The 26,277-nt window shown below is 45.6% G+C and overlaps 1 protein-coding gene across 1 annotated transcript in view; it reads right to left on the bottom strand.

Moving 5' to 3' along the window:
- The window catches only part of RHOJ (ras homolog family member J), a 60,299-nt gene that overhangs the window by 8,941 nt on the left and 25,081 nt on the right, over positions 1-26,277 (bottom strand). The window contains exons 2-3 of the mRNA XM_084208211.1: positions 6,541-6,599; positions 1,014-1,178 (exon numbers count right to left, since the gene is read on the bottom strand). Coding sequence (XP_084064337.1) covers positions 1,014-1,178; positions 6,541-6,599 — 224 coding nt within the window. The remainder of the gene's footprint in view (positions 1-1,013; positions 1,179-6,540; positions 6,600-26,277) is intronic.

Here is a 26,277-nt window from a genome sequence, read left to right as displayed (position 1 = left end):
ATCACTCCTCAACTCTGGTGATACTTCAGAAATGAGTTGCACATTTAATTACCTTTTTTCTTTCAGTTTACCATGAATTAGCTCTCCTTTGCAGGTTGTTGGGCCACAGCTCAGATGGGTGTGGTGCAGGAAAGAACCCCACTGGTGGGGGAAGCTGCTGCAACCCTGCACTGCATCACCCAAACCCCACCCTGACAGGCCAGACTGACACAGCTCAGTCTGACTTGAAACAAAATCCTTTGTTTCCACGGAAAACATCAAAGTGAAGTATTCTGGCATTTCAAACCTGTTCATTTTCAGACAGGTTTTGTGATCCAAAGGATAATGCTTTTATTTTTAAATGGGTGTTTTAGATTGTTCCAGTGTAGAAAAAAAAGACAATGTTTGAATTATTTGCCTTTCCTGTGGCATGAAGACTTTGGTTTTGACCAGAATTTGATCTGTTTCTCTAATTTGACTTAGGTTACTGACTAGTGCTCTGACATTTTCCATGTGGTTGTATCCCTACCCTCACAGTCTCTATCCACTCTCTCTTGGTAACAAACCCATATTTAAGCCATTTTTATTTGATTGATAGATCAATAGATTTTAAGGCCAAAATAAAGGGGTTTGGTCATTCAGTCTGACAATCACTGTAACACAAGCAGGATGGTGAGTCACCAGTTGTAATGTTGATGCAAAAGCATGAAGGGAGGCTACTTCCTTCCCGTGTCATTTGGCTGATTACTCCCATTCTTAAAACTTAGTTTGAAGTTTAGCTTCAGCTTCTAGCCATAAACTTTGATGGTTTTTTTCCTCCTCATTAGAGACCTGTATGAAAACTTTTCTCCCTATAGGTATTTATGACACTTTAATATACATTTGAATAAAAAGATGGGATGAGCTTTGCCAATCTGACACCTGCACATTGAATTTCTTTCCCACTCCCTGAATTTTCCTCTAATGGGAAAATCTGGCTGAATTTCCTATGAGTTAAATAGGAAACCTTTCCAGATGCTCAGGAGAGGCTTTACCTGTGTTCCTATGAGGACATAAGGCACGTTGGGCATGCAGACTTTCAGCTCAGGCACCCACTCCTCCTGCACGTTGTGGTAGGAGGCAGGATTCACCACGGAGAAGCAGATCAGGAACACGTCTGTGTTGGGGTAGGACAGGGGTCTCAGCTGGTTGTAGTCCTCCTGCCAGGGGACAACAGCAAGAGTGTCACAAGGAGGGGATGACTGCAAGGGTGGGTGTCATGTTGGGTTTCATGAAGTGGCCAGCACTGTCCATACTCATTCACACTTCTAAGCTCCAGATGGATGCTGGAGGGGGAGGGAAACCACCCCTCAGAGAGCAAGGGTGTGATTTATCAGCATTTTACCAAACAGAACTGAAAGATGCCCCATCTCTGGGAAGTGTTCAAAGTTGTATGGAGCTGTGAGCAGCCTGGTCTAGTGAAAAGTGTCCCTGTGCCTGGTGGGAGGGTGTATGTGTGTGTGAAATTAGATAATTTCGAAGGTCCCTTCCACCTCAATCGTCCTGTGATTGTGTGAACAAGTCTTGTTTGTGTTATCTGTGGAGGTGTTGGTGCAGAAGGTGATGCTGAACAGTCCTGCAGGGTGCACAGCAGTGTGTCAGCCAGCAGAAGACACTCATCCTGAAAGCAAAAAGCAGATCAAATCCAGCCTGCAGGACCTGGGTACTCACTGTGGGTCATTTAGTGTTTCCCCAGGCCATGGATGGCGGAAGGAGAATGGTTTCCTCCGTGGGCTAGTGGTGAAGAGGGTGAATTTTCAGACACTTGAATCACAGCTGTGATATGTCATGAGCTGGCTTTGATAGCTGAGTTTCAGGGAAGAATTTAGGTCTGTTTTCAGGCTGGAGAAGCTGAGAGCAAGCAGAGGTTTTGCAAGCCATGTGAAAGGGACAGCTCTTTCTGACAGGGGGAGCATTTGTAGCTGTATCTGGTGAGTACTGTTCAATGAAACCTCTTAAAAATCTTCAGTGCAATGAAACAGATGCTTTTTAGAGAGGATACATCTGTTCCAAAGGCTTTTTTTTAGGGGTTCCAGAATTAAAAAAGGGGAAAGGAGCACGAAGTTGGAGTGTGGGAAACAATAATACATGCTGCTGTCAAGGCTGACTGCAATGTAGATCTGCAGTTTAGTTTCTGCATTCTGGACAAGTCTCAAATCTCTGCAGTCTGGTCACTTTTGGTTATAACTGTGTGAAAACTCAACTAGTGTGATTTGCTTTGCAGATTAGTTAAAAAAAGGAAATAAGGTTAATAAAAGGGGGGGAAAGACACCTGGGTGCTGTTTCTCAGACTTGAGAGCATTTATTTTAGGCAGGGAAAAGCCACATTAGGGGCAAGAACTGTGCAAGCTGCTGCCTGTCCTGCAGGAGAAAGTGATGCAGGACTGTATCAGTGTGTGTCAGAATAGATGATGTTTTAGTGCAGCCTTACTTCTGCCTTGCTTTAATTGGGTCAGCTAATGAAAGGACTTAATTGGGAAGTGAGACTGGCAAATCACCTTTCTGAAGTCTCTTTTTCACTGACTATACAGTAATAAATTGACCCAGACTCCTTCTGGATCAACACTACTTTCCAAAATATACCAAGGAATTACTCAAAACCAGTTTGCACCAACTGTTTCTAAAAAAAAACCCCAAAATTAATTATTTATTCTGAAAGGAAGCATGAGCCCAGATTTAGCTCTGTGTCAGGAAAGAGAAGTTTAAAAAAGCATCCTGAAACACAAACAAGATGTTTTGTTTTGTCTAACTAGATGTTTATTGTCCCAAACCCACTTTGACAGGAAGAATAAATTTTCATTTACCACCTCCAGCCCTCACAGCCACAGTATTTGGGGTAAAACCAGAGTATTTTTCAACTGACATATTTATGTCTTTCCAGTGGCATAGAAAGCGTGGATCTGAAGAAGGATTTACAGGAGGAGGTGTTTGGATGTATCACCTCCCAAGAAAGTGGATTAGGAATTGAAGTGGATTCAAGGAATAGCAAGGGGAAAAAACCCCTCAGAGATGTTTGTGGGTACACCAGCGATGCAGTTCATGAAGAAGCAAAGTCAGTGACAGGAGATTTATCCAAGGCTCTGGAGGTGGCAGCCAGCTCCCAGCAGAGGTGAATAGAGACAAAGTGGATGCCGAGGTGATGGGATCAGAGGAGAAATTGCATTGTGGAGACAGTTTTATGTGCAGCTATGGGTTAGGAAAGCCTGGCCTGATTATGGGGAATTATTTGAAGCCAGAACATCAAACCTGAGGTTGACTGTGGCACAGCCATCACGGGCTGATAGCGGCTGCTCGGCAAAGATCCTTTCTGTGCCTTTGGTTTAGCTCCTGAACAGCCACGTGGTGGCAGCAAGCCTCAAGGAATCCTCATCTAGGCGGGTTTTTTTGGGAAGAAATTGGCTAAATATAGCCATTTTCAATATTCCAGACGTGCAAATTTAGAGGGGCTGGGACTTACTGTACCATTAAAACTGCAGATTAAAACCACGAGCGCTCTGTTGGCTCTGACAGCTCCAGGAGCATGCATTTAATTTCATTTTCCTCGTTCCTTCCGAAGCCCTAGAAAATCCTTTTTGAGGAAGAGCATTCCTGATTTGAGCTATTAGCACAGAGCATTATATAAGTTGTAAGCAGGGACAGCCATGCATCTCGTAGCAGAGGTCTCACCTCCCACCAGGGCACATGGGATTTTTCACAGACATGTCAAAACACAAATATCATGATAAGAGTAGATCTGGGCTCCGGTACATGAACAGGATCCTCCAGACCACATCAGACAAGGACCCCTTCTCTGTACCTGCTCTCCAGGAGAAGGCCTGATGGCTTTGCAACAAATAAAATTAAAATAAAATAAAATAAAATAAAACCTTGCCATGGACCTTTAGAAAAGACAGCTCTACTGGGTAATTTCTCATTCTGAGATGGTCAAACACACAAATAATACAAAAAAAAGGCTGGACATTTGCATGGGCATGGGGCCCATCCAGGGAGGGGTGCTGTAGCAAGGGGCAGTCATGTTTGGGAAGAGACTTGAGTCCTTGTGGGCTTGAGCTGTGGCTGATCAATAATTTATTTTTATTTATTTATTTTCCCAGCTCGTGCTTGCATTGTGCTGCCTGCTATTTAGGGAGCTTGAGGATTCCCAGTTAACATTGCCTGGACTCTGGTTTGGCCTGGAAATGGCAGTGCCAGACCTGGCCCTGCTGAGTTGTTTTCCTGTGACTTACCAGGACCAGATCAGTTGGTGCTCCTCCCTCCCCTCCACCTTGGCCATCAGCTCAGCAGTGTTTGGGTCCCAAAAATGCCGCAAAGCTGGCTTTCTTTTCGGTTGTTTTTATGTTGTTGCTGTGCTGATCTCTTGTACACTCTGCTAAAGCATTTTGCACCTGAGTCCAGCCCAGCAAAAAGACCACAATTTTCCCCTCCTAGGACCATTTGTGCCAGGGATACAGAGAACCAGACACCTCAAATCTGGGGTCTCTGCCAGCTCTCCCTTCAGGCTGACAGAGGGTCCTGCTGCAGGAGTACATTTTTCAATTGTTATTTCATTAGCATATGTTTTATAGCATCGCAGTGTCAAGGGCTATTTCTGGCTATGACTTCACACTGATGCCTTTGGAAAGCCACACAGCACAAGGAGAAGGAGGGAGGAAACAACCCAGATGATCTGTTGTTATAACTGGAGCATGTGGGAAGCATCATCCCTCCAGCCTCCACGGGGCCAATCCAGTCATCAGGGGCTGATTCACACCCTGAGCTCTGGCTAGAGAGCCACATCCTCTGGAGCAGGGTCTGGAAGGGACCTGAGCTTGGTGAGCTAGAGAGAGGGTTTGGAGGCAGGCAGGTGGTGAACTGTCTAGTTTGAAGCAGGGGATGGCAAAATGATGAGGAATGGATGGAGGGGTGAGGCTTGTCAAAGAGACAGCTGAGTGTTCCTTCTGGCTCAGGAGGACAAATGAGAGGAGGTGTTGCTGCAGAAATGGGTGGCAGGTGGAACTGTCAGCCCTACAAAACAAGTAGGAATATTAAGGCACGGGGTGAAAACCGGCTGGGAACTGAATATAACTCCAGTCTGGCTTGCAAAGGCTTGCAGGGCTGATGGATTATGGCACAGGCTCTGAGCTAAGAGTTTGTGAACACAGAATAAAAGACTGAACAGGATTTGGACATGGGGTGAGGGCTTGGGTCGTATTTTGGGATTGGCTTTTGGATCATCAGTTTTCACCACGTAGATAGGAAAGATGTGTGGTCTGTAAGGGCCACCAAAGCAGCTAAGACTGATGCTGCCTACAGAAACATGATAAGAATGAAACTAAAGAAAGTGAAATCCAAAGCATCAAAGCCCCAGTTCTGCTGAGTGCAGGTTTTTCTGGAAGTGACAGTCTGTTATGGTGTGGGTTTTTTGATCTCTCTGCAGAGTGCTGCAAAGTATATTCTGCAAGAAGTGGCCTTTTGCAGACAGCAGGGTCTCCTTCTGCACTGTTTGTGCCTTTCATAGCAGTCAGTCATGGCCAAAAGCAGTACAGCCAAGAAGGTGATGCTTTCCTGGTGAAAGCAAAGCCCTGAATCCAGGTCTGCTGGAACCCAGAGGGAGTGAAGCAAGTTCCCAAATCTGCTTTCTCCCCTGCTGGCTTCAGTGTCAGCTGTGACTGGAGGAGCTGGTGGATGTGGGTTACAACATTCCCAGTCTGTGAGGAACCTGGAGCCTCCTCCCTCTGCTCTCAGCAGATGATTTTTTGCAAGGTTTCTGTGCAGACTATGTCCCTTTCTTTATTTTGTCACTCACTGGCATTTGGAGTTAGGAGAGGGAAATTTCACCACAAAAAATGTGTTGCTCCCTGTACTTCCTTCTGCCCTTCTGCTGGCAGAGCAAAGCAGCAAGAAATAATAATAATTTATCCTCCTCTCCTGGGGGTCAAATTATTCTGCAAGCTTTAAGTGCAATCACACCAGAGTGTGAACAGTGGAAACAGCAAAAGCACTCTAAATGTAAGTAAGCATGGACACCTTGTAATGGACACCTTGTCCTGGGAGAAGAATGTTGGGATGTTGGGAAGGATGCAAATCTGCCTGGGTTACCACTTAAAAAGTCAACAGTTTGTGACTGATAGACTGATGCTGAATTATACCAGTTTTCTGGTCTTGAAAATGGGACTTATTCTCTGTATCTTCAATGCCACCATGTGGTAAAGGTAAGAAAACACTGATTACACAAAGCATCTTATTTGTAGTAGCAGGTGGATATATGGGGGGTTGCACAGCCTCCTCAAGCTTTGTTTTTTTTTTGATTAGGCAAAACACAATCTTAGGGATGAATGTATTTGTGTGTTTCACTGATGAAACAGAATGAAAACAAAAGGGAGAAGGTCAGCAGTTCAACTATTACAACTCAAACCTGATTGCTATTATTTGTGAAAAACCCCCAGCAAACTCCACAAACATTATGAACAACAAACCCCAGTGTATGACAGTAACAAACAAACCATGGGGAAGGAAAATCATTAATGTTTTGCAGTTCTTTACCTGCCCTGCAGTGTCATAAAGCCCCAGCAAGTGTTGTTGTCCTCCCACAGTCACGGTTACTGGAAGAGAGAAACAAGAAATGTTATTTATGCACAGGCCAGTGGCCTCATTTTGATTTAGTGTTTTAATCCCAAAATGCCAATAGACACATTAGCAGGTGTCCTCCACTGGGCATCCTGAACCCAGCACATCTATCCAGCCCAAACTGAATCACAACAACAGCAAATCCTTTATGCCAAGATTTTATTTCTGTACCAACAGCCGAGGGTGATGAGCTGCACACACTGCTGCCATCAGGGTCCAGAGACAGGGGGACATTTGCCTGTCTCTGCAGCCACCAACTGAGCACCCTGGACTTGAAAGCACAGGATTCCTGCCTCCCCACCATGGGCATTGGGGTGGACAGGTCATGGATCATTGGGAGGGCTTTTTATTATTTTATTTCCTCCAGGCTGTGAAATGATGAAGCATTCTGCAGTGGCTGGTGTTTGGTGGGTCTCACTGGAGGTGCAGCTGTCCTGCCCTGTGCCATCACAGGTGAAGTGGCAGTGTTTAGTACCTGGGACTATGTGGTGGATGATTTGAAGGACAGGAAGGAAGAGGAGCTTGAATATTTTCAGGGATGTTGACCGCATTCTGTTGCAAATGAAGGAAAGCTTAGTTTGTTGATCCCATCCAGCATATTTACTCCTTTAGCAGAAATCACGTTGAACTTCATTCTGAGCCCATTGACAAATTCTGACATTGATAAAAATATTTTCTCATTGCCTTTGGATGAACCCCATTATTAGCTGATTCCTGTAACCAGTGTTATTTCTTATAAAGGACATGATCTGTGTTAATGACATTTAGTTAACCAGTTAATCTGCTTAAATCATTACTACTCAACTGGAAAGAAAGAGGGGCCGTCCAGTTCCACCCATTAGTCAACAGGAAGCCTTCAAACATTTGTCAGGAATGTTGCTTAAAATAATTATATTGTTGCAGCATATGGACTATTAATTTTTTTTAAACGTGAGGACAAGTGGCAGGACATAGGAATGAACATAAAACTTTGTCAGAAATGGGGGAAGAGGCTCAGACTGGTGCCCATCAGGTGATCACAACTTGCAATTGATGAGGGCTGGGAATGAGTAATAGTTATTTTAAACAATAAAAAAAAGAGACTTGAAAACATCACGCAGCATCTTGTTGATTATTTTTTTTGTTTGGTGATAAAATTTGTACTAGAAAATCAGCTACAAATTTATGGAATTTAATAGCTCCTGCACTGGGGAACGATGTCCTGTTTGAAATCTCTTGGATTGAAAGTCTCTGCCAGTGTAACTGGACAGACTGGTTATTCAGCAGCTTTATTTGCTTGCAGAGACACAGTAGTGTTGTCAGCACATAAACTGAGCAAACCTGACATCCTGGAAGTACAAAGGCTCAGTGAGGACCAGACTTGCTGATGAGAGCAGGATGGGCTGCACTCACCCACTGCTGGGGCTGCCTCGTGATGTGCACTGAAGAGGAGGTGAGGAAGGGGAGAGAGCTCCCTCTCCTCACCTCAGCTCTGCACTCTGCAGCTCCAGGGAACTCATGGACACTGGGCATGGATGCCCACGGGTGGAAGAGCTTGGGGAAGAAGTACAAGAGTGGGGACATGGACATAAGCACAGACAGGAGACAGTCCAGATGCCCCATCCTCTTCCTTCAACCTGGCTGGAATGAAATAATTTAAAATAATCCTCCCTGGCTCCGTGGTTTTCAACTTCTTGTAGTGTAGGGAATCCCAGAATACCCATCAGGGGTATGAACTGTGTAAGTGACTGGCAACACTCCTGCTTTTCTTAGCTGCCTTCCCAGAAGCTGTGGGGGTTCCAGGTGGTCAGCACAGCTCACCGGAGACACCGGGAAATGTGCTTTTTTTTTCTCCCCACTTGCAACCTTGGCAAACCTCCAGTCCGCCCTTGTGCCAAGAAATGCAGGAGCCAGACCTGCTCTGGAGGTTTTCCTCTGCTCAAGGACCAGCTGTGGGAAGATGTACCCTTCAGCTGAAGGCAGTTTTCCAGCTGCAGTGCACAGCTGGCCGTGGCGGTGTTTGGGAGGACGCGCGGTCTCTGGGGCTGCAAACAGCAGTTGCGCTGTCAGTCCTTGGTGGAATGTGCAGGGAGCCTGCAGAGCTCCTCCAAAGCAGGATGCTCTTAGGACAGCTGTGAGGCACATGGAGGTGCAGGTCAGCTTGAATTTGAAGAGCCATGTGCCACACATCAGTGCTGACAGGGTCATCCAGTCTGCCTCTCCTGCTGGCTCACCCTGAGCTCAGGCAGACTGGATTGGGTCCTGCTTGCAAAGTCGTCTTCAGTGCTTAAAAATCTTAAAAGCTGCCCTGAAATTTACTCTGCTGTGAAGCTTTTCTGGCCCATGTCTTTCTTGGTGGCATCTGACTGAGAGAGCTGCACTGGCAAAAAGCCCTGGTGCAGATACAAATTGCTGCCGTGTTCCAGTAATTAATATGGTTTGGAGATAAGCTGTTTGGATAGAGGAGCAGTCCACCTCGAGTGTGCTGTGCTTTGCCAGAAGGATTTAACTCCTAGACTCTTATCTGTGCTTTGTGGTCCGTGAAGTCATGGTGGATGTTTTGCAGCAGGTCTGTGGAGCCACACACTGAGCAGTGATTGATGGCTTGTGCAGTGCAGTTTGGCTTCTGGTCACCTCTGGGAAACGCTGAGGGGGAATAAAGAGATTGGTGGTGTCCTACCATTACTCTTCCCCCACACAAGGGATAAGAATTGCAAGGGCTCTTGGAAAAATACATCTGACTCTACCCAGCATGCATATCCCATTTTAATTCTCCTTCTACCTTTTGTCCCTTATGTGTCCTGCTGTGAATTTCTGCATGGCACCAGTCCTATTTTTTACTTTTTCTCTCTTTCTCTCCTTTTTACTTTTTTCCCCCCTTTTTTTTCCCTCCCCTGCTTTTTCTTTTCCCCATCAAACTTTATATTTTCTTTCTTCTTTTTTCTAACCTGTCTCATCATCAGAGGATATTCTTCTTGCCCATATCACCTCTGAATTTGCAGCTACCACCCCAGCAAAACTGCCTTGTTGGCTAAACCTCGAGTGTTGTCTTTGGATTCCTGGCTCTGAATGCAGTGGGGGCCAAATGGCTCACACTGGCAAACCAAATGATCCCTGGCTCTTGAAACAGTGATGTCCAGATTAATGTATTGGTGCTAAAATTTCCACCACACTTTCAAGCAGGCAAAGCAGATGTGAAAATAAATAGCTTTTGCCTGTGAAATAAACAGCTTTTGCCTGTGAAAACTTCATGGTGTTTTTATACCACGAGTTTATCAGTCTGCCTCTGTCAAGCAAAAGTCTACTCAGAGTATCCACTTGGTGGGTCATATTTATGAGCTGAGATTGCCCTGCTAGATTTGTAGGCCTCGCTTCTGGCTTCATTCCAGTTTACTCTTACTTACCCTGTTATTATCTTTTCCTGTTCTCTCCATGGACAGGCCTCTGGGAAGCCAGCGCGGAATTCCTTCCCAGCCACTGGGGTAATGCAGGCTCCTTTATGGGATTGTGAACTCGACTTTATGAGCAGTCTTTGAGTAACAAGACAAATATGAACTCTCCTTGTCATTTACTGACTGTATTGATGTATTGATTAAGCGCTGAAACGACCTGGCCTTTAGCACTGAGTGCGGTAGAGACTGCAGTAAAATCAGGCTGAATATTTGCACAGTCCTGGCCCTCATTTCTCTCCAGTCTGGGTTGCACCAGATGATGCAGCAGGGCAGATGTTCCCCTCCCTTCACTAGGTGGTTTTAACCAAGTGCAGAGTGTGTAAAACACTGCTTTTAAAATGATTGCTAGGTCATAAATTAGCTGGGTATTGCTTACTAGAGTTTGAATAGCAGTTTGGGTCACTCCAAGGCTTTGTTGCAGGTCTGTGTGTCTGGGGTTCTGCTGAAGGACCTCAGCACAGAGCTTGGCCACCACAGCAGAAGGGCAAGGTGTAGATGGGCATTGTGTGGGATGGACCTGGTGTGTGGACCAGGAACTGGTCTGAGCTGGGAGATCTGTTTTTAAATCCGTGCTTAGTTTGTGTTTCTGGGGACAATGTGACAATTTTCACTGATGTTCTCCATGCCCAGATTGCCCCAGATCCACCTGTCAGTGGCCAATCTTTGCCCAACCCTTCTCCCATTGTGCTTTGTTTGGTAACTTTTTGGGACTGAGCAACACCCGTGGAAGAGCCCTTCAGCCAGACAGCAGCAATGTTCACTGCCTGCACTGACAGAAATGGGACATAAATTGTCTGCTGAACTCTCAGAACATCTTCAGTTTGATTAATGGAGCAGAGCAACACATAAATCTCTGTATGACACCAAGCTAGGATGCAATATCTCAGCCACGCTTAGCTGTGGCACGGGAGAGTGGATTTGCACATCAGGGGGAATTTTTCCATGCCAGTGAAGAAGTGCTTGCAGGACCCAAAGACTGTGAAACCCCCAGCCAGAATACACACAGGAGCCAAGCAGTGTCTAATGTGACATCAGAAAGGAAAAGTCATCTATTTATTCTAGTGCCTTCCTGCCAACAAATTAAGGTCCAGCTGCTTCAGAGAAAGAAGCCAGGAGCCTGTGAGCAAGCAGGGATGATGGCACCTGCCTGGGTGGAAAGACTTTCTCATGGTTTTGGGCAAATTAGACTGCTTCAAGCCTCAGACTTTCACAAGGCCCCCCTTCTGCCCTAGGCAGCAAGCTCTGAGTATTAACCTGTGCATTTGACTGTTCACTATGATTACACGTACCTGGTGAATGTTGCTTAACACAGAATAATCAAAAAATGATAAAATTATTGGGATGAAAGGGACCTTAAAGAAGTCTAGCTCCAAGCCCCCTGCCATGGCAGGGATATCTGGCACTACACCAGGTTGCTCAATGCCCCATCCAGCCTGACCTTGAGCACTCCCAGGGATGGCCACCACTACAAGAACAACTGGAGTTCTGGCTGACCTGCTGCCACTAGAAATGCCCAAGTCTGTTTCTTTTTCATCTGGGAAAAAGGATAAAACCAGAACAGGGGCAAAAGGACAGATCTTGGTCAGCAAGTTCCTTCTAAGGCACCTTTCAGGGTAATTTCTGTGAAGTTCCTGACACAGTGAATGTGGTCTGTTCTCTGGCAGCTGATGTCCCTGGGGATACTGACTGTGTGTTTGCTCACTGGGTAATATTTTTCCTTCCTTCCTAAATGCAGTTTTGTGAAATCTCTTGTAATGAACTGGGAATCCCCCTCCACTCTACAGATGTCTTCTGCTCTCTGGAGCTCACACCAGACAGGACAGGAGTGTTCTGGTAGGAGTTTGAAGAAGAATGATTTCAAAAATCTGGTTTATAAATTGTCTTCTTTTTGTACTGCATAGCCCCTAAATAAGGGTCTCTGTGGCTGGAATTTGAGGATCCCTGTCCCAACTAGGCACTGAAACTCAAAAACACCTCAAAGGCATTTAGATCAAAGACATTCAGATCTCTAATTCCCTTTGGTTCCCATAATGGTCTGGCATCTAAACAACTGAGCTGGAACTGCATATCCCAGGCTTTAAGAAATGGCAGCTTTGAATATTCCATCTGAAAACAAAGTGAATGTGGGCAGTGCATTTTTATAGCACCTTCTAAGTGCCTCATGTGCATTTCTGAATCCTATTTTGGGCAATAATTTTCTTCAGAATACCTTTCTTTGGCTCATCCAGGTGGAGAAAATAAAAATAATGGATTAGGTGTCACACGCTGCTTTGATTTTGTTTGGGTCACTGTCTGGGAAACAATTTCTGTTGCTGTGGACCACCCTTCAGAAGATGTTGCACTGCTGCAACTGAAGCTGGGAATGCTCAGGAAACTGCCAGTCAAAGCCTTGGGGATGCTACAATCCAGCAGCCACCAAAGGAAGACAGTCAAAAAAAAGAGTGAAAAGACCTCAAGGACAGACATGCAGGCCAATCCATGACAATCAGCTCAGCTGAGCTCTGTGACTGGTCCCCACTTTAGCCAGAAGCCTCACTTGCAGTGTTGCCCTTGGAAATATCCCCTTTTGCTTTGGCTGTAAGGCAATCCTGCAATATTTTGTGGCCAACACACCCAGGGCAGGTAAGAGCTGGTTTTATAGAACCCTTGGCTGAACATGGGTCAGTGACTCCAGCCTGGGCCTTTCTTCACTTCCATGCATAAGGGTCATCTCCAGGAATTTGAGTGATTTGATGCTCAAGGAATGTTCTCCCACTCCCTCCTTCATGACAAACAAGATTTGATTACAGCCAAATCAATGTTCTATCCCAAACTTACCCTGCAGCTTAGCTACGTTCTTCTGAAAAGCAAATCAAAAGCTTGCTATTTTACCCTGTAATTGGCCCAAATGTACATTTTACTAAATGCTTTGAATTGCTCTTGTAGTCATCTACCACCAGTCACACACAGATCTCTGAGAGCCAGTTTTCCAAAAGAAGGGCTCTGAGTAAACCTCACCATTCCCTGTCACCTCATCAATGGATGAGATCTATGTTCTGCTGAGCAAATAGTTCTGCCCATCTGATATTTACAATATCTGAAAAACATTTCCAGTCTGCTCCCTGTGGTGGGAGCACAGAGAGGCCTCCAGGGCTGGGATTCAGCTGATTTCACTCCTGTAGCTCTTGGTCTAATGAGGTGGTGAGGAATTCACTGCTTTGTCTTTAGGCCACAGACATTTAGTGATTCTAAAGCCAGATAGGACTCATAGCATCATTTATTCTGCTCTAAATAGCTTATCTACTGTCTTCCTACAAGGCATGTTTTCTTGTTCTTGAATTATTCTTGCAGCTATTTTCCAAATATTTTGTTGAGCAGTTGCTGTGACCAGACAGTGTGGTCTAGCAATGGTTTCATTAATGATATAGCCAGAGGTAACATGACTTTCCTATTCCTACCTGTCACCCCCCAATGGCTCATCTAAAGCTCTCATTGGTTGATTACCCTCATTTTTTAATGAGTCTTGCTGAGCTTTATTCCTTTCTTAAGGCTAAAGTCCACTCATTCTTGGCTTTTGTATTTGCAAGCCTTTTTATTACATTCTTTTTTAACTCTGTGGCTGGGTGGAAAATCTGGAGACTGTAACTCAAACACCCACTGAAGGCATCTCACAAAAGGGGAGGGGAACAGCCACGCTCCTGCAGTGCTCCCAGAGCATGGCAGTCAACAATAAAGGTTTTTTGGAAGTCAGCATTAAAGGCTTTGAGAAGTCTGGGGTTGTCTGTGCAGTGACAAGCTTTTTCAACAGAAGGTTTCAGGTCAGAAAAATGATATCCAAACATTTCTCAATGTTCTCTTTCCACACATCTCCCCACTGCCTCTAGGGACTGATCTTCACCCTGGGCTCTTATTTCTAAGGGGCACCACCTCCCCACCTCCTTGCCCATACAGGTTTGAAGATTCCAGAGGAATCAGTGGGAAAATGCCCAATCCTGCAGCCTCCCTGGGGAAGGAGGCTGGCACCAAGTGACAGCTCCATTGTCCCATCCTGCAACAGCAACAGATTCATGGAGACAGCGCCATCCTAGAGGAGGATTCACAGCTTGTGCTCTGTGGTTTTTTTGGAACCTAAGAGAAAAAACGATGCAGCTCTTCACAGCTGGGTGTTTGCCACTCAGAGACAGCAAACAGAGGAGGTGCACCAGTCCACCAATGATTTTTAATTGAGCAGCTCTAATGAAATATTCTCAATCTTTCAAAATGCACTGAGAAGTCAGGCTTCAGGGCTGGCCAGCATACATGACATGGAACACAAAAGCAGTGGAGGTTGATTAGCAAAATGAAACAGAATGAACTTGGTCCAGAAAGGGATGAAAGAGAATGGAAATTCCCAAAGCTTTCAGAACAAGCACAACACTACATCTTGAGCCAGCTTCTTCTCAGTCTGGGACATTACTTATTTATAGACAGCATGAATGAAGTTGATTTATCGGAATCATCGACCTCATTGTTTGTAAAATCAGCGCTGGAGGACTTCCCCTGTATCCCCATGAATTATTGCTGTGCTAATCAATCCTTGAACAAATTCAGCTCCACTGATAGCAGCGTCCAAGGAACCCTGGGGTCTCTGTTTGCAAGAGAACCATGCTCAGTTTCTCCAGTAACACAGTGTGGAGGGAGCTCTTGGGACCTCAAGGTTGTGCAAAGCCCTGCTGGATGGAAAAGAATGATTACAGTCCTTGGGGAGTGGAAAAGCAGTTGACATTGTGTCCAAGACAGTGTTTTGTTAGATTCCTGTCTGTCTTAAATGGAGGGGAGGGCTGAGCACTGCCACAGGCTGGGAGGTGCTTCCTGAGTGTCTCAGCTCCCTGTGCACCACCAGCTGTCCTCATGGAAGGAAGTTCTGCTCCTGAGTTAGAAACCAATAATGACTGCCAGATAAATGTAGTAAATCTGTGGGCAAATAGGCTCTGATGTGTGAATTTCAATGGTAACCTAATTGAAGGTCTTTTTGCTCTTTACTGAAAGTTACAGAACTAAATCCAACCAAATGCAAGGCAGAGTAACAACTGCAGCATTGAGCAATATAACTAGATAGAACCTGATAATGTTCTTTAAAAAGTGTGATTGTTCCTAAACAATGAGGAATACTGGAAATTGTCTTAATCCTGATGGAGGGGAAATGCCTTTTCTGAGACCATGTGATTGTCTGTGACATTGAGATGAATGAAAGAACAAAATTTTGGCTACGACTGTAGTGTAAACCTATTACAAAAGAAAAACAAAGGACACACATAGTGTTTTAAAAAATATTTTTAGCTCTACTAAATATTTTTGAAGTTTCCATCACTGCAGCACAATATGTGTTTTTTGGAGCTAGGTTTATAACTCAAGTCAATAGCAAACACAGTAAAGCTCTGAGATTATTAAAGTGTAACTGATAATTGGAGTATCTTTATTAGTATTTTAACAAGTTATGCTGACCTGACCTGTAAAAGACCAGATACTACAGCATTTTCAGTTTTTTTAATAGAGATAAAGTCAGTCAGGACTCTAATAAAATCCTGAAACCTCACAGTGAAGGATGTATTTGGAGTCTACTGACAGTGATGCTGAGATCATGGTAGGCAGAGAAAGGAGTGGGAATTTTCCACCAAATACAAAAAGTGGGAATGAAGGGAGAAAAATACAGGAATAAAGAGAGTTTTTGACCATTTTCCTGTCTCCTTTCTACTATTCATGTGAGGCAAAAGTCATGCCCCTAACTCAGCTGAGTGCTGGGGAAAAGAATATCCCCAAAGTTATGTCAGGCATCTGGTTATCAAGGGAACATGAGACTTGGTAAATAACATCAGAACAAATGGGAGATTAGTGGCAAAATAAAACAAATTGCACTGAAATGTATCCAGGCAATGCACAGGGTGTTTCCCAGAGCATGGGAGGACAAGTCTCCCTGTGTGGCTGGGGGGAATCAAGGCAGCTCATCTCTACACTTGCACTGTTCAGAGGTCAGGACAGGGGAATATTTCTCCCTGGAAAGGAGAGGAATGCAGCCTGCAGAGGCAGTGCTGCCTCACAGTGCTGGCTCTTTGCTCGAGGTGTCCTTCTGAAGCCTGTGGGGATCTGCTTTGGTCTGGGTCAGATGACAGTGGGAGCAGACAATGCTGATGGGAGGGCACAGAAGGTCAGCCCTGCAGTCCCCACTCTGGGCTGGACCTTCCAGGGATGGAGTGACTCTGTCCCAGTGACTTACACTGGCAGAAGGCCCCATCAGTACTGGCAGAGCACTATGGCACATCCTACCTCTGCCAGGTGTGATTCAGGGGGAAAAATGGCCTTTCTGCTTACCAGCATCTTCAACAAAAAGTACAGGTACCAAAGCCAGAAAGAAAGAAAAAAATGCCTGATATACAAGATGGAGACAAGAGTGTGATTTCTATAAGAACCTGATATTAGGGGAAATATGATTTATAATATAATAGAGGAATATACACCAGGAGGCAGCCACGGCTTGGCAGCTGTCTGTGCAAAGAGCCTGGGACTCCTCTTCCTCAGCCTTGGTGCCAGGTAAGCTGGGCAGGCCTGTCCTGAGCTGGCTGTGGCAGCTAAAGCCAAGATGTGTCTAGTGCCAGGCTGAGGTGTTTTGGGTGCTGTATTTGGGCACAGACCTGCAGGACTCTGTGTGTGTGTGTGTGTGTGTCCCAGGCATTGCCATGAGCACTCGAGCAGGATCTCTGCAGTCAGAGGCGCTCCCTGGCTCAGCCAGCGCAGCGATGCCTCGGGCATCATTCCAGAGTTAAAATAGCATCTGCTGACTCTGGGTAGTGGGACCTGAAATAGCATCTGATCCTCTGAGCTGTGGGCTGATGGGGCAGGGGCACGTTTGGCGCACTGAACTGAATCCAGCAGGCTCCAGGGGAATGCTGAGCTCAGTGTGAGAGCTCAGGAGAATCGGGTTTGCCCAAAGTCCAGTGCCTCTGTAGCTGACATTTTACATGCCATCAGTCCTGTTTTGGGCAGGGGGAAGATTAAGTGGTATTTTGTAACCCCTTCCCAACACCAGCATCTGACACTTTGTACCTTGTTTAAGTCTGACCTTAATGCTGTTTTTTTCCCATGTATTTTTCCCCATGAGAGGCTTGAAACAAAATACCTGTTCCTGAGCCTAAGGAGGACCAGGACAGAAACTCTGCTTGGCATTTCCCAGAAAAAGAATCAGGCCCATTGTCCTTTGCACCAGGACCAAGCCTGAGCTGCTATTTGCCCTGCAGCTTGCAGAGATTAGCCAAACATTTGGGCAACAGCTCTAAGCCTGTATGACTTGAGAAGCAGAAATGTTAAACACTGTAAACAAAAGTCTTGGAAATATTTAAACTTTCTGATAAGAAAATCTGAAGTTAGGAATTATTATTTTTCTCTTGGCTGCCACAAAGGTTTTAAATGCTGCTAATGCTTTCTCTACACCCTGCTGAGGATCTTTGCACTTTCCTGTCCAGTGTGGCAGCGCTGCAGACAATGGAGTGATTGTAATGTTGGAAAAGCAACAGATGGAGATGGATGAAATGGTTTTAAACCTCAGTGTGTTTTTGTGTGCCTGTGAAAGGGAGAGGTGAGAGCAGACCTGAGCTCTGGATACCCTTATCCTTTATTTCAGCATGGTTACACTCACATGAAGTAGAGTGTGATATTCCATGATCTCAGGAGGGCAATTTCTAGGGATGATTTGGTGGCTCTTTCAGCGCAGAACTGGGTCTTGCAGGCTCCTCTCAGGAGAGCAAGAGGCTGCAGGTTGGCTGCAGCCCAGGGTGTACAGAGGAGCTGCTGAAGTGTCTGGTTGAGCTGAGGCCAGAGGATTTTTTTATTTGAACAGAAAAAAAAAAAAATCCAAATTCCTCTGTAGAGCTGGAGAGGAATTTTCAGCTATAAAATGTGATTTCTACGGAATCCGAAGTTTCCATGGGAAGCTCTCACTTTCAACAGAGGAGTTCAGATGTTTGCACTGGGAGAAATGAGGTGAAATGGTGTGAACTGACTGACCCTGATCTGAACTGCTCCCTCTGTTCCCTCTGAAAAAGACCTGAGCCAGTCTGAGCAAAGCTGTTTCCCTGACAGTGACAGTGACAGTGACAGGGACCCTGCACCTGAGGCAGTGACCCTGGATGGGAGCACAGCCCCAGGGAGGCACCACAGGCACTGGGACAACTGGTGGCTTTCTGGGAGACCAGAGCTGCAGCCTGGACTGAGAGCAAACACAAAAACCAGATCTGGTCCTCCAGCTGCCATGGAGTGCTCTACACAGAGGTGAAAATGAGCTTTAGCACAGAGTCCAGATTTTTCAGGCTGTCAGAAATGCATTAAACTGCTGGCATGGATAAGCACAACCCTTACCTTGATTTAAAAGTTTTGAAGTAAAATGGTTGAGTATTTCTCAGCAGATCCATTTATTTACTTCTTTCTTTTTTTTTAATTTGCAGGGAATTTGTTCTTATGAAAATGTTATAATTTCAAACCTTTCATCCACATGTACAATGAAAATGAATTCTGAAATGTGTAGCTTTTCCAAGTGACAGGAATTAGTGATGGGTTTCTGCTCTAACCAAAGCTCTTTAAACTTCTGACTCTCATGTTAGGATTAAATAATTTAACTGTTCTGTTAATCATTCCATGCTTGAATACAATTTCTGAATCAAATGTTCTAATTCAGTGGTATTTCCATGAATTTCTTGTACTGCCTGTTAGCTATAACTCCATTTACAGAGTATTTACTCTTGAAAAGATTTATTAGGTTTAAATCACCTTCTCTGCTGCCTTGTGAACATCAGAGGCAGCTCTGCTGAGCTCAGAGGAGTTACTTTTGCTTGGGAGAAACATCAATCATGTAGCTGCAAAACAAGCGAACTAATTTTGAAACAAGCAGTGTATATTTTCATGTAAATTGCTGTTAAAATGTTATGCATGCAATGGTCACTGGGTGCAGAGAGTAGAAACTTATGAAGAAATTATTATTTTTATAACATTTAATTTTTTGCCTTAGGTGAGAAAGGAATACAGTCAGAAAAATACAAGATAGCAGGAAATAGCTCAATTAAAATCAAAATATTAGCATGTATGAAATTTGGCATCTCTCCAAATGATTCTTTTCCCTGGCATAAATACTATTTATTTTATACCTAGCTTTATTTAAAGCTGTATTTGCCTAAGGACTGACTGAAACACACAGCTCTTAAGCATTCTGAGAGAGTCTTAAACATCATGACTGGTAATTTTTCTGTTTCCCACAGCTCTCCTGAGAGCCCAACAGTTCAGTCCCTCTTGTTTTCTGGAGCTTTAATCTATATTAGAAAACGTTGACACACTTCTTCAGCTACATGAAAGTGTCACTAATGGGGATCCCATCTGACTTCAGAGGAAAGGCACTTTGAAGAAAAATCACAGAAAACTGCAAATCAAGGAGAAATGAACCAAGGTAGAAAATCCACAGCTACTTCCCCCAATTGATTACCAAGTATGATATGAATTCTGCCTTTGATTTAAGTTGCTGCTTAGCACAGGGAATGGGTTTTAAGCTGTGTATTTTACACAATGAGATACATGAAAAGTCTTGTTTTGAAGAGCGTCATTGTTCCCCGTTTCTATTTTTGCAGTGGCAACACCTCGGATTATGGCTCCATTGTATGAGGCCAGTGCAAACAGGCTGAGAGAGGCCCTGCAGAGCAAACACCAACAATGAAGGTGGAGAAAGGAAATTTCCTGTTTCACAGCGAGGGAAACAACGTGCTCAGAGGGACACGGCTCCGCAGGTTGTGCCGGGCAGCTGGGGAGCAAAACCCTGAGCCTCAGTCTGTGGCTTCACCTCAGCACAGAGATTGGGTTTGGCATCCTTGAAGGCAGCACATGCTGCTGAGTGATCACAGAGTCACAGAACCAGCGGGCTTGGAAAAGACCTCTGGGATCAGTGAGTCCAGCCTGTGACCAAGCTGCACCGTGTTCACCACCCAGCCCACCCTGCACACCTCCGGGGATGGTGATTCCAGCTCCTCCCTGGACGGCCCTTTCCAGCCTCTGATCACCCTTGCTGTGAATGAATTCCTCCTGATGTCCAACCTAAACCTTCCCTGGTGCAGTTTGGGGCTCTGTCCTCTTGTCTGGCTGCCTGGGAGAAGAATCTGACCTTCATTTGGCTACAGCCAGCTCCTGTCAGGGAGCTGCAGGGCAATAAAGTCCCCCCTGAGCCTCCTCTTCTGGCTAAACACCCCCAGATCCCTCAGCTGCTTCTCACAGAGTTGTGCTCCAGACTCTTCACCAGACTCATTCTTTGAACGTGCTCCAGCACCTCAATGTCCTTCCCAAACTGAGGGGCCCAGAACTGGACACAGGCTGTGGATGAGCCTGACCTGCTCATCCCTGCTCATCCCAGGCCACAGAATCACAGAATCATTAGGGCTGGGAAAGATCTCCAAGATCATCCAGCCCACCCTTTTGCCCATGCCACCTCCCACTAAACTGTGTGTCAGGATCCATGTTCCACTTTGCTCTGGCAGGTGCGTGGAGCAGCAGAGAACAGAGAGCGCTGTCCACGTGTGCTTTTGGAAAGTTAAAGTCCCTGCAATATTTTATTTGAGCTGTTTTCCCAACAATATGATTAGAGTGGTGAAGCATCACTGCTGCTGGAAATTGATGTTGAGCACCAGCAAGGTTCCTCTCAGCCACAGCTGCCTGGCAGGGCTTGCTTCTCTGTAGTCACTGGGATGTTGCTGAGTTTTTAGGCATTCTGCAATTTTCTATTGATTTTTAATGAAACATGCTGATGCTTGTATAAAAATGCACCTCAGGGTCTTGTGCTGATTTTGTCCAGAGCTGAACTCATCAGATAACATTTTTTTCCCAGTTCCTGCCTTGTTGGAGCAATGTGTCTGACAGGTACACAGAAATCAATTCAGAAAGGACATCCTCGAAGAAATCAGGCTGCCAGATGAAGTAAAACAGATATTAACTCGGACACCTCTGGGCTCAGCTGAAGCATACTTCTGTGCACAGACAAAAGCCAAGTTGTTTGCTTTGTTTTCTTGTTTAAAAGGGTTTTTTAGCATTTTTTTTTGCATTCTCATAGCAACAGCTTTAGAAAAGACTGAGAAACTTTTAACTCTCTGATTCGGTGTCACAAAATTGGAGTGAACGAAATTGTCTGAAGCATTTTATCCTAAGCCCAGAGGAGTTTCAGATGGCCCACTGCTGGAAGTGTTCAAGGTCAGGCTGGATGGGGCTTTGAGAAATTTAGTCTACTGGAAACTGTCTCTGCCTGTGGCAGGCAGGTCAGAACTAGATGATCTTCAAGGTAATTTCCAACCCAAATAATTCTCTGATTCTTGGATGGGTTTGGCCATCTTGTGCCACATTGTCACTCATGCCAGTGGTGTGAGTGAGCTCTGCTGTGGAGAACTGGTTTAGAAAGGCTGCAGGGGTGAAAACTTGGGTTTGCAGGGGTTATAATGGGGCCAGGGCTCTTATGTAGCAACCCCAGGTTGCATTTTGAAGATCTCTGTTGCTGCCACAGGCTGGAGTTATTAAGGATATCCCTTTGACTGCTTTCTAACCCATCCATATAAGGAGAGCTGCCACGGAGCTGCCACGGAGAGAAATTCAAGGGGGAGGATGCTGCTGGTTTTAAACCCTCTCTGACACTGCCTGCATGAGTTGGAGGCAGCACCCTGGACATCTGGGATGTGTAAATCTGTCTGCCCAGCTGCCAGCTAATGCTCTGATGCACTGGGAACTCTGCTCTGCAGTCAGTGACCACATTGTGTGCTCAGCCACAGCTTGGGGCCAAACAACGTGGAAGGGAAGGCAAAGCAAGTGTGGACCACAGAGCTGTGTCCAAATGCCTCAAGGCACAGCTAATGTACAACAAAAGGAATAACTTTTGTTTAAATTGCTGATATTTCTGGTGCTCTGAGCAAAACATCATTTCTATTTTCCTTCTGCCTCTGTTTTTCTGTTCTCGTTCCACCCAACATTTCGCACAGGGAGGCAGGGCGCAAGTGGAACGCAGAAGGCAGAATGAACTCAGTTGCTTTCACCTAGTGTGCTTTATCCATCTGTCTTTTTCTTTGATCCCAGGGTTATCCAGGGCTCTTACATCAAAGAAGAAACAGGACAAAGTCTGTGTGTGAAAGGGTTGGCTGTAGATGTTACACAACCAGGCAGGGAGGAGAGGTGAGGGAAGGGCTGTGCAATCTCAACCACGTGGAACTGGGAAGGTGAGAAAAATGCTGCTTGGGGTGGTGTGTTTATTCCAGGGAATAAAATCGAATTTTATTCCAGTCCCCCCACTCCCTGCACTGCTGCCCCTCTGCCAGCTGTCATGGCAGCTCCTCCCCAGGGCTCCCCATCAGCCAGAGCCCCTCTGCAGGTCAGAGAAACAGCTCTGCTCCACCTGAACTGACCCAGCCCTGATGGAATATGGACATTTTACCATTTTACATGCCCTTCTGAGAGACCACGGTGCAATGGAGACCCCAGAGGACCCTTTCCCAGCAGCAGGCTCTGTGTGAGCACACAGTGTTTGCTTTGTGTGCCCCTCTGCCAAGTGACATTTTCCACAGATGCTGGCTGGGATCAGTCTGCACCTGCACGTGTGTGTAACCCAGGCTGTGATTAGCCCACTTGTCTGAACAACTGTGGTTTTAGCTCTTTTTTCCTTCCCCCCTCCCCTCCCCATGCTCACAGCTCCCCTTTCTAACAATTTGATCAGCTGCCTGCAGCAAACCTGTGCTGCAAAATAGACACACTGCAATTACTGCCCTTTCCTACCACACAAAGTGAACTTGATGTTCCTCTCTTTCTCCTCTGCCAAACAGACACTTTGTTGTTTATTTTCAAAGCATTAAGCATCAGAGCTGAAAAGTAAGCTGCAATATCTGTGGTCTATACCTGCATTATTAAATAAGACTGGAAATATTCCTGGAGGGCACTCTCTGGTTTAACACACATGCTTTCATATTAGATTGACAGGGCTATATTTCATAGAGTCACAGATCAATTAAGGTTGGAACATAAGATTGTTTAGCCCAGACATTAAATCCATCTCTGCCATGTTGCCACTAAGCCATGTCCCCAAGTGCCACATCTATATGTCTTTTGAACACTTCTAGGGATGGTGGTTCCACCACCTGTTCCAGTGCCTGACCACCATTTCAGTTTGCTATGGACATGCTGGAGGAAATGGGCAGCTCTCTCAGTGGATATAAATATGGCAACATTGAAAGGCTTCCTGGTCTTCTTGGAGAGAGACAGAAAGTTGGGAGTGACTTCCTGGCTTGTTTCATCCTTGGAGACAACTTAGGTTGGAGATAGTGGTGGCCATGTAAAGCAGTTGATTAAGTGACTGCTGAAATATGTGAGGATTAGGGATCCTTTGTAAATCAGAGCCAGGATTTGGAGGAGGATGGGAAAGAGAGAGCACAGGCATGACTGCAGCCTTCTCCCACGGCAGGATTTCTCCCTGCCCGTTGGTGTGACTGCACCACATGCCTTTGGTTTAAAATCAGCACAAGGATTGTGAATCAGAATCTGTGGTGGAAATCCCTTGGCCCAACTCAGTGGAGCCACATCTTTGTGGCAGAGGGATGTGATGCAGAAGCCTGGCATGGATGGAGTGTCTCTGTCTGAGGTGCACAGCACTATTTTTGGCAATTTAACTGCACGGTCAGTGATGAGTCTGGTCTGATGCAAGCTGGCAGGCTTCGCTGCTGAGGCTCAGATGGCAAGCACTGCTGCTCAGTGCATATTTCTGAATAATTTCCCTTTCATCTTGCCATACTTATGTCTTTTCTGGCTGTTTTGAAATATGTCTCTAGTCCACATGTATGGAGATATCTGCAAGGCAGTGCTGCCTTGGAAGGAACAGCACCTTGCCCTAGATACTGAAATGTCACTACAGCCTTGCCATCCTAAAGATTTATGCAGCAATTCTGCCTGGAGAGCAGGAGCCTGCTGCTCCCCTGTGTGTCTGGACAGGCTGGTTAGATATTCTGGTCCTGGTTTTACACACTCTATTTTTAAGAAGCTCACACCTTGGTGCCTTTCCCCCTGACTAATGTAAAAAGGCAACCCACCTCTAATCTGGTTATTAGAAGATCATCCAGCTCCACAGGTCAATGAAGAGTCAAAAGCATCATTTAATTCTTGAACTTTGCTGCTGGCCCCTGGCTGTGGCTGGTGCTTGCTGTGAATCCAGAGCAGTTGCACAGAGAGGAGCCAGGATGTGTCTGCACAAAGGCAGCCCAGGGCCAGAGGCCAATTGTTTCCCTGAGTTGGTGGCATTTTTTTCTTCCTGGAATTTTGCTGCATTGTGACTTGCAGATCATTTTTCTCTCAGCCAGGGAAAGAGGCTGACCCTGATCCCACTGCTGCTCTGGGGTCCTTGCTCAAAAGGACTGATCTTATGGTGTGGGTGATGGAGGAGTGGGACACACTTCCACTGGGTTTATTCACAGTTCAATACATTGCCAGGAAAGACCTGATAAATCCCTTCTGAGGATGTTCCTTTCAAATGCTGGTGTCTCATTCTCCCCTTTCCCCACAAGGTCATCCCTGGTGTTAGTCTTGCTCTGGTGGTTCATGCTGCCCTGTCCTTCCCCACTGGGGGAGAGACTTCCTGCCTCTGAGTCAGTCTGGACCAGAGAGAGCAGATGGAAAAAGGGATGGGCTCTGCTCACACACTGCACCCTGACAGGGAGCACTGCATCCTCCCCACTCACACCAACATTTGGCAGAGCTCTGCCCTCTCTGCAATGCCCTGCTCACCCCCCAGAAACCAGGACTTCCACAACCACTGCTGCCTTGCAGCACCAACACTTGTGTTTAGGGAACAGCAGGCTGACTTCCAGCACGGGGATCTGTAGGACTCATATTACAGTGCTTAGGAAATACCCATAAAATATCAGCTCATTAGACACACTCAGTGGAAATTAGACACACTGGGCACTGGAGGTACATCAACAATGAGTCAGAGTTGCTGTTTGTCGCTGCAGCTCGTGGCTGAAGTGCTCTGAGTAACAGCAGGGCTCCCTCAGCTGGGTTGTGTACCACAGAGAGAGGTGCTTAGGGTGCTTATGGCTCGTTCTGATGTGGTCCAATTTCAAACAATTTATCTTCTGAAGTCCCAGAATCATGGAATCATAGAATCATAAAATGGTTTGGGTTGAAGGGACCTTAAATTTCATCCTCGCTTCAAAACTACTCAGCAATGAATGCCAAAAAAGAGTATTTCCCTGTGTCTTGTGCTGGCTTTTTATAATCTGTTCATTTAAAAGAATGGCCATTTCCTAAGAAATTTGCTTTCCAATTAAAGTCTATAAAAGGAAATGTCAATGAAAGGTGAAACTGATTACTTTTCTCTAAAGACAGATTAAATGCGTGCTGTAGGTGTTTCTTTGGAAAACATTGAATTGAATGAAATTACAGGGGGGAGAAAGGAGGCCTGGTTTTAATCAGTTCTGTTGGGAACTGTGGCTAGTGCAATACAGCTCAGAGAAGATATGGATGTCCCATCCCTGGAAGTGTTCAAGGCCAGGCTGGAGTGGGCTCTGAGAAACCTCATCTAGGGGGAAGTGTCACTACCAGGGCTAAGGAGGTTGGAACAAGATGATCTTAGAGGTTCCTTTCCACCCAAACCCTTCCACTGTTCTGTGATATCTTTTATCCACACCTCAGAAGGAAGGAAGGAAACCATTCAGACCTGGATGGCAAATGTGTGACTTTTTCCTCCTCCTGTATCACAGGTTGTGAGTGTTGGCCACATTCACCTCCCCGTCACGCTGCTTCTGTGCGTGTAAACGTTCAAACTATTCTTAGGAAGGGCACTTCACGTGTGGACTTGCAAACAAGTGACAGTTGTGTTAAAAGACAGGGAAATGCATCTGACAGGCACGTGAGGAGATGGTGGCATTCATCTGAGTGGGGCTTGTGTCTCTGGACTTGCGTAGTTACTCTGTAGATGTTACCATTGCGTGACAGCCTCTGTTGCTCTGTGTGTGAAAAGATCTTTTGTCCCTTTAAATGTCACTTCCTGTCAAACTGAGGGAATGCTTAGAAGCCAATGTTGACATTTATGAAAACAGATCTAAAAACAATTTCTGGTGAGGTTCCACTGATAAACACTTTGGCCGTGATCGTGTGGTTGGGTGTGTGTGGGCAGATGTGTGTGCTCCTGCAGACCCTCTCTGACTGCTGGGAGAGGACA

The sequence above is a fragment of the Fringilla coelebs genome (genome assembly GCF_963513975.1).
Source record: "Fringilla coelebs genome assembly, chromosome: 6".
Classification (NCBI taxonomy): Eukaryota; Metazoa; Chordata; class Aves; order Passeriformes; family Fringillidae; genus Fringilla; species Fringilla coelebs.
The sequence above is the reverse complement of the archived record's forward strand: the minus strand, read 5'-3'. Positions and strand labels throughout refer to the sequence as shown.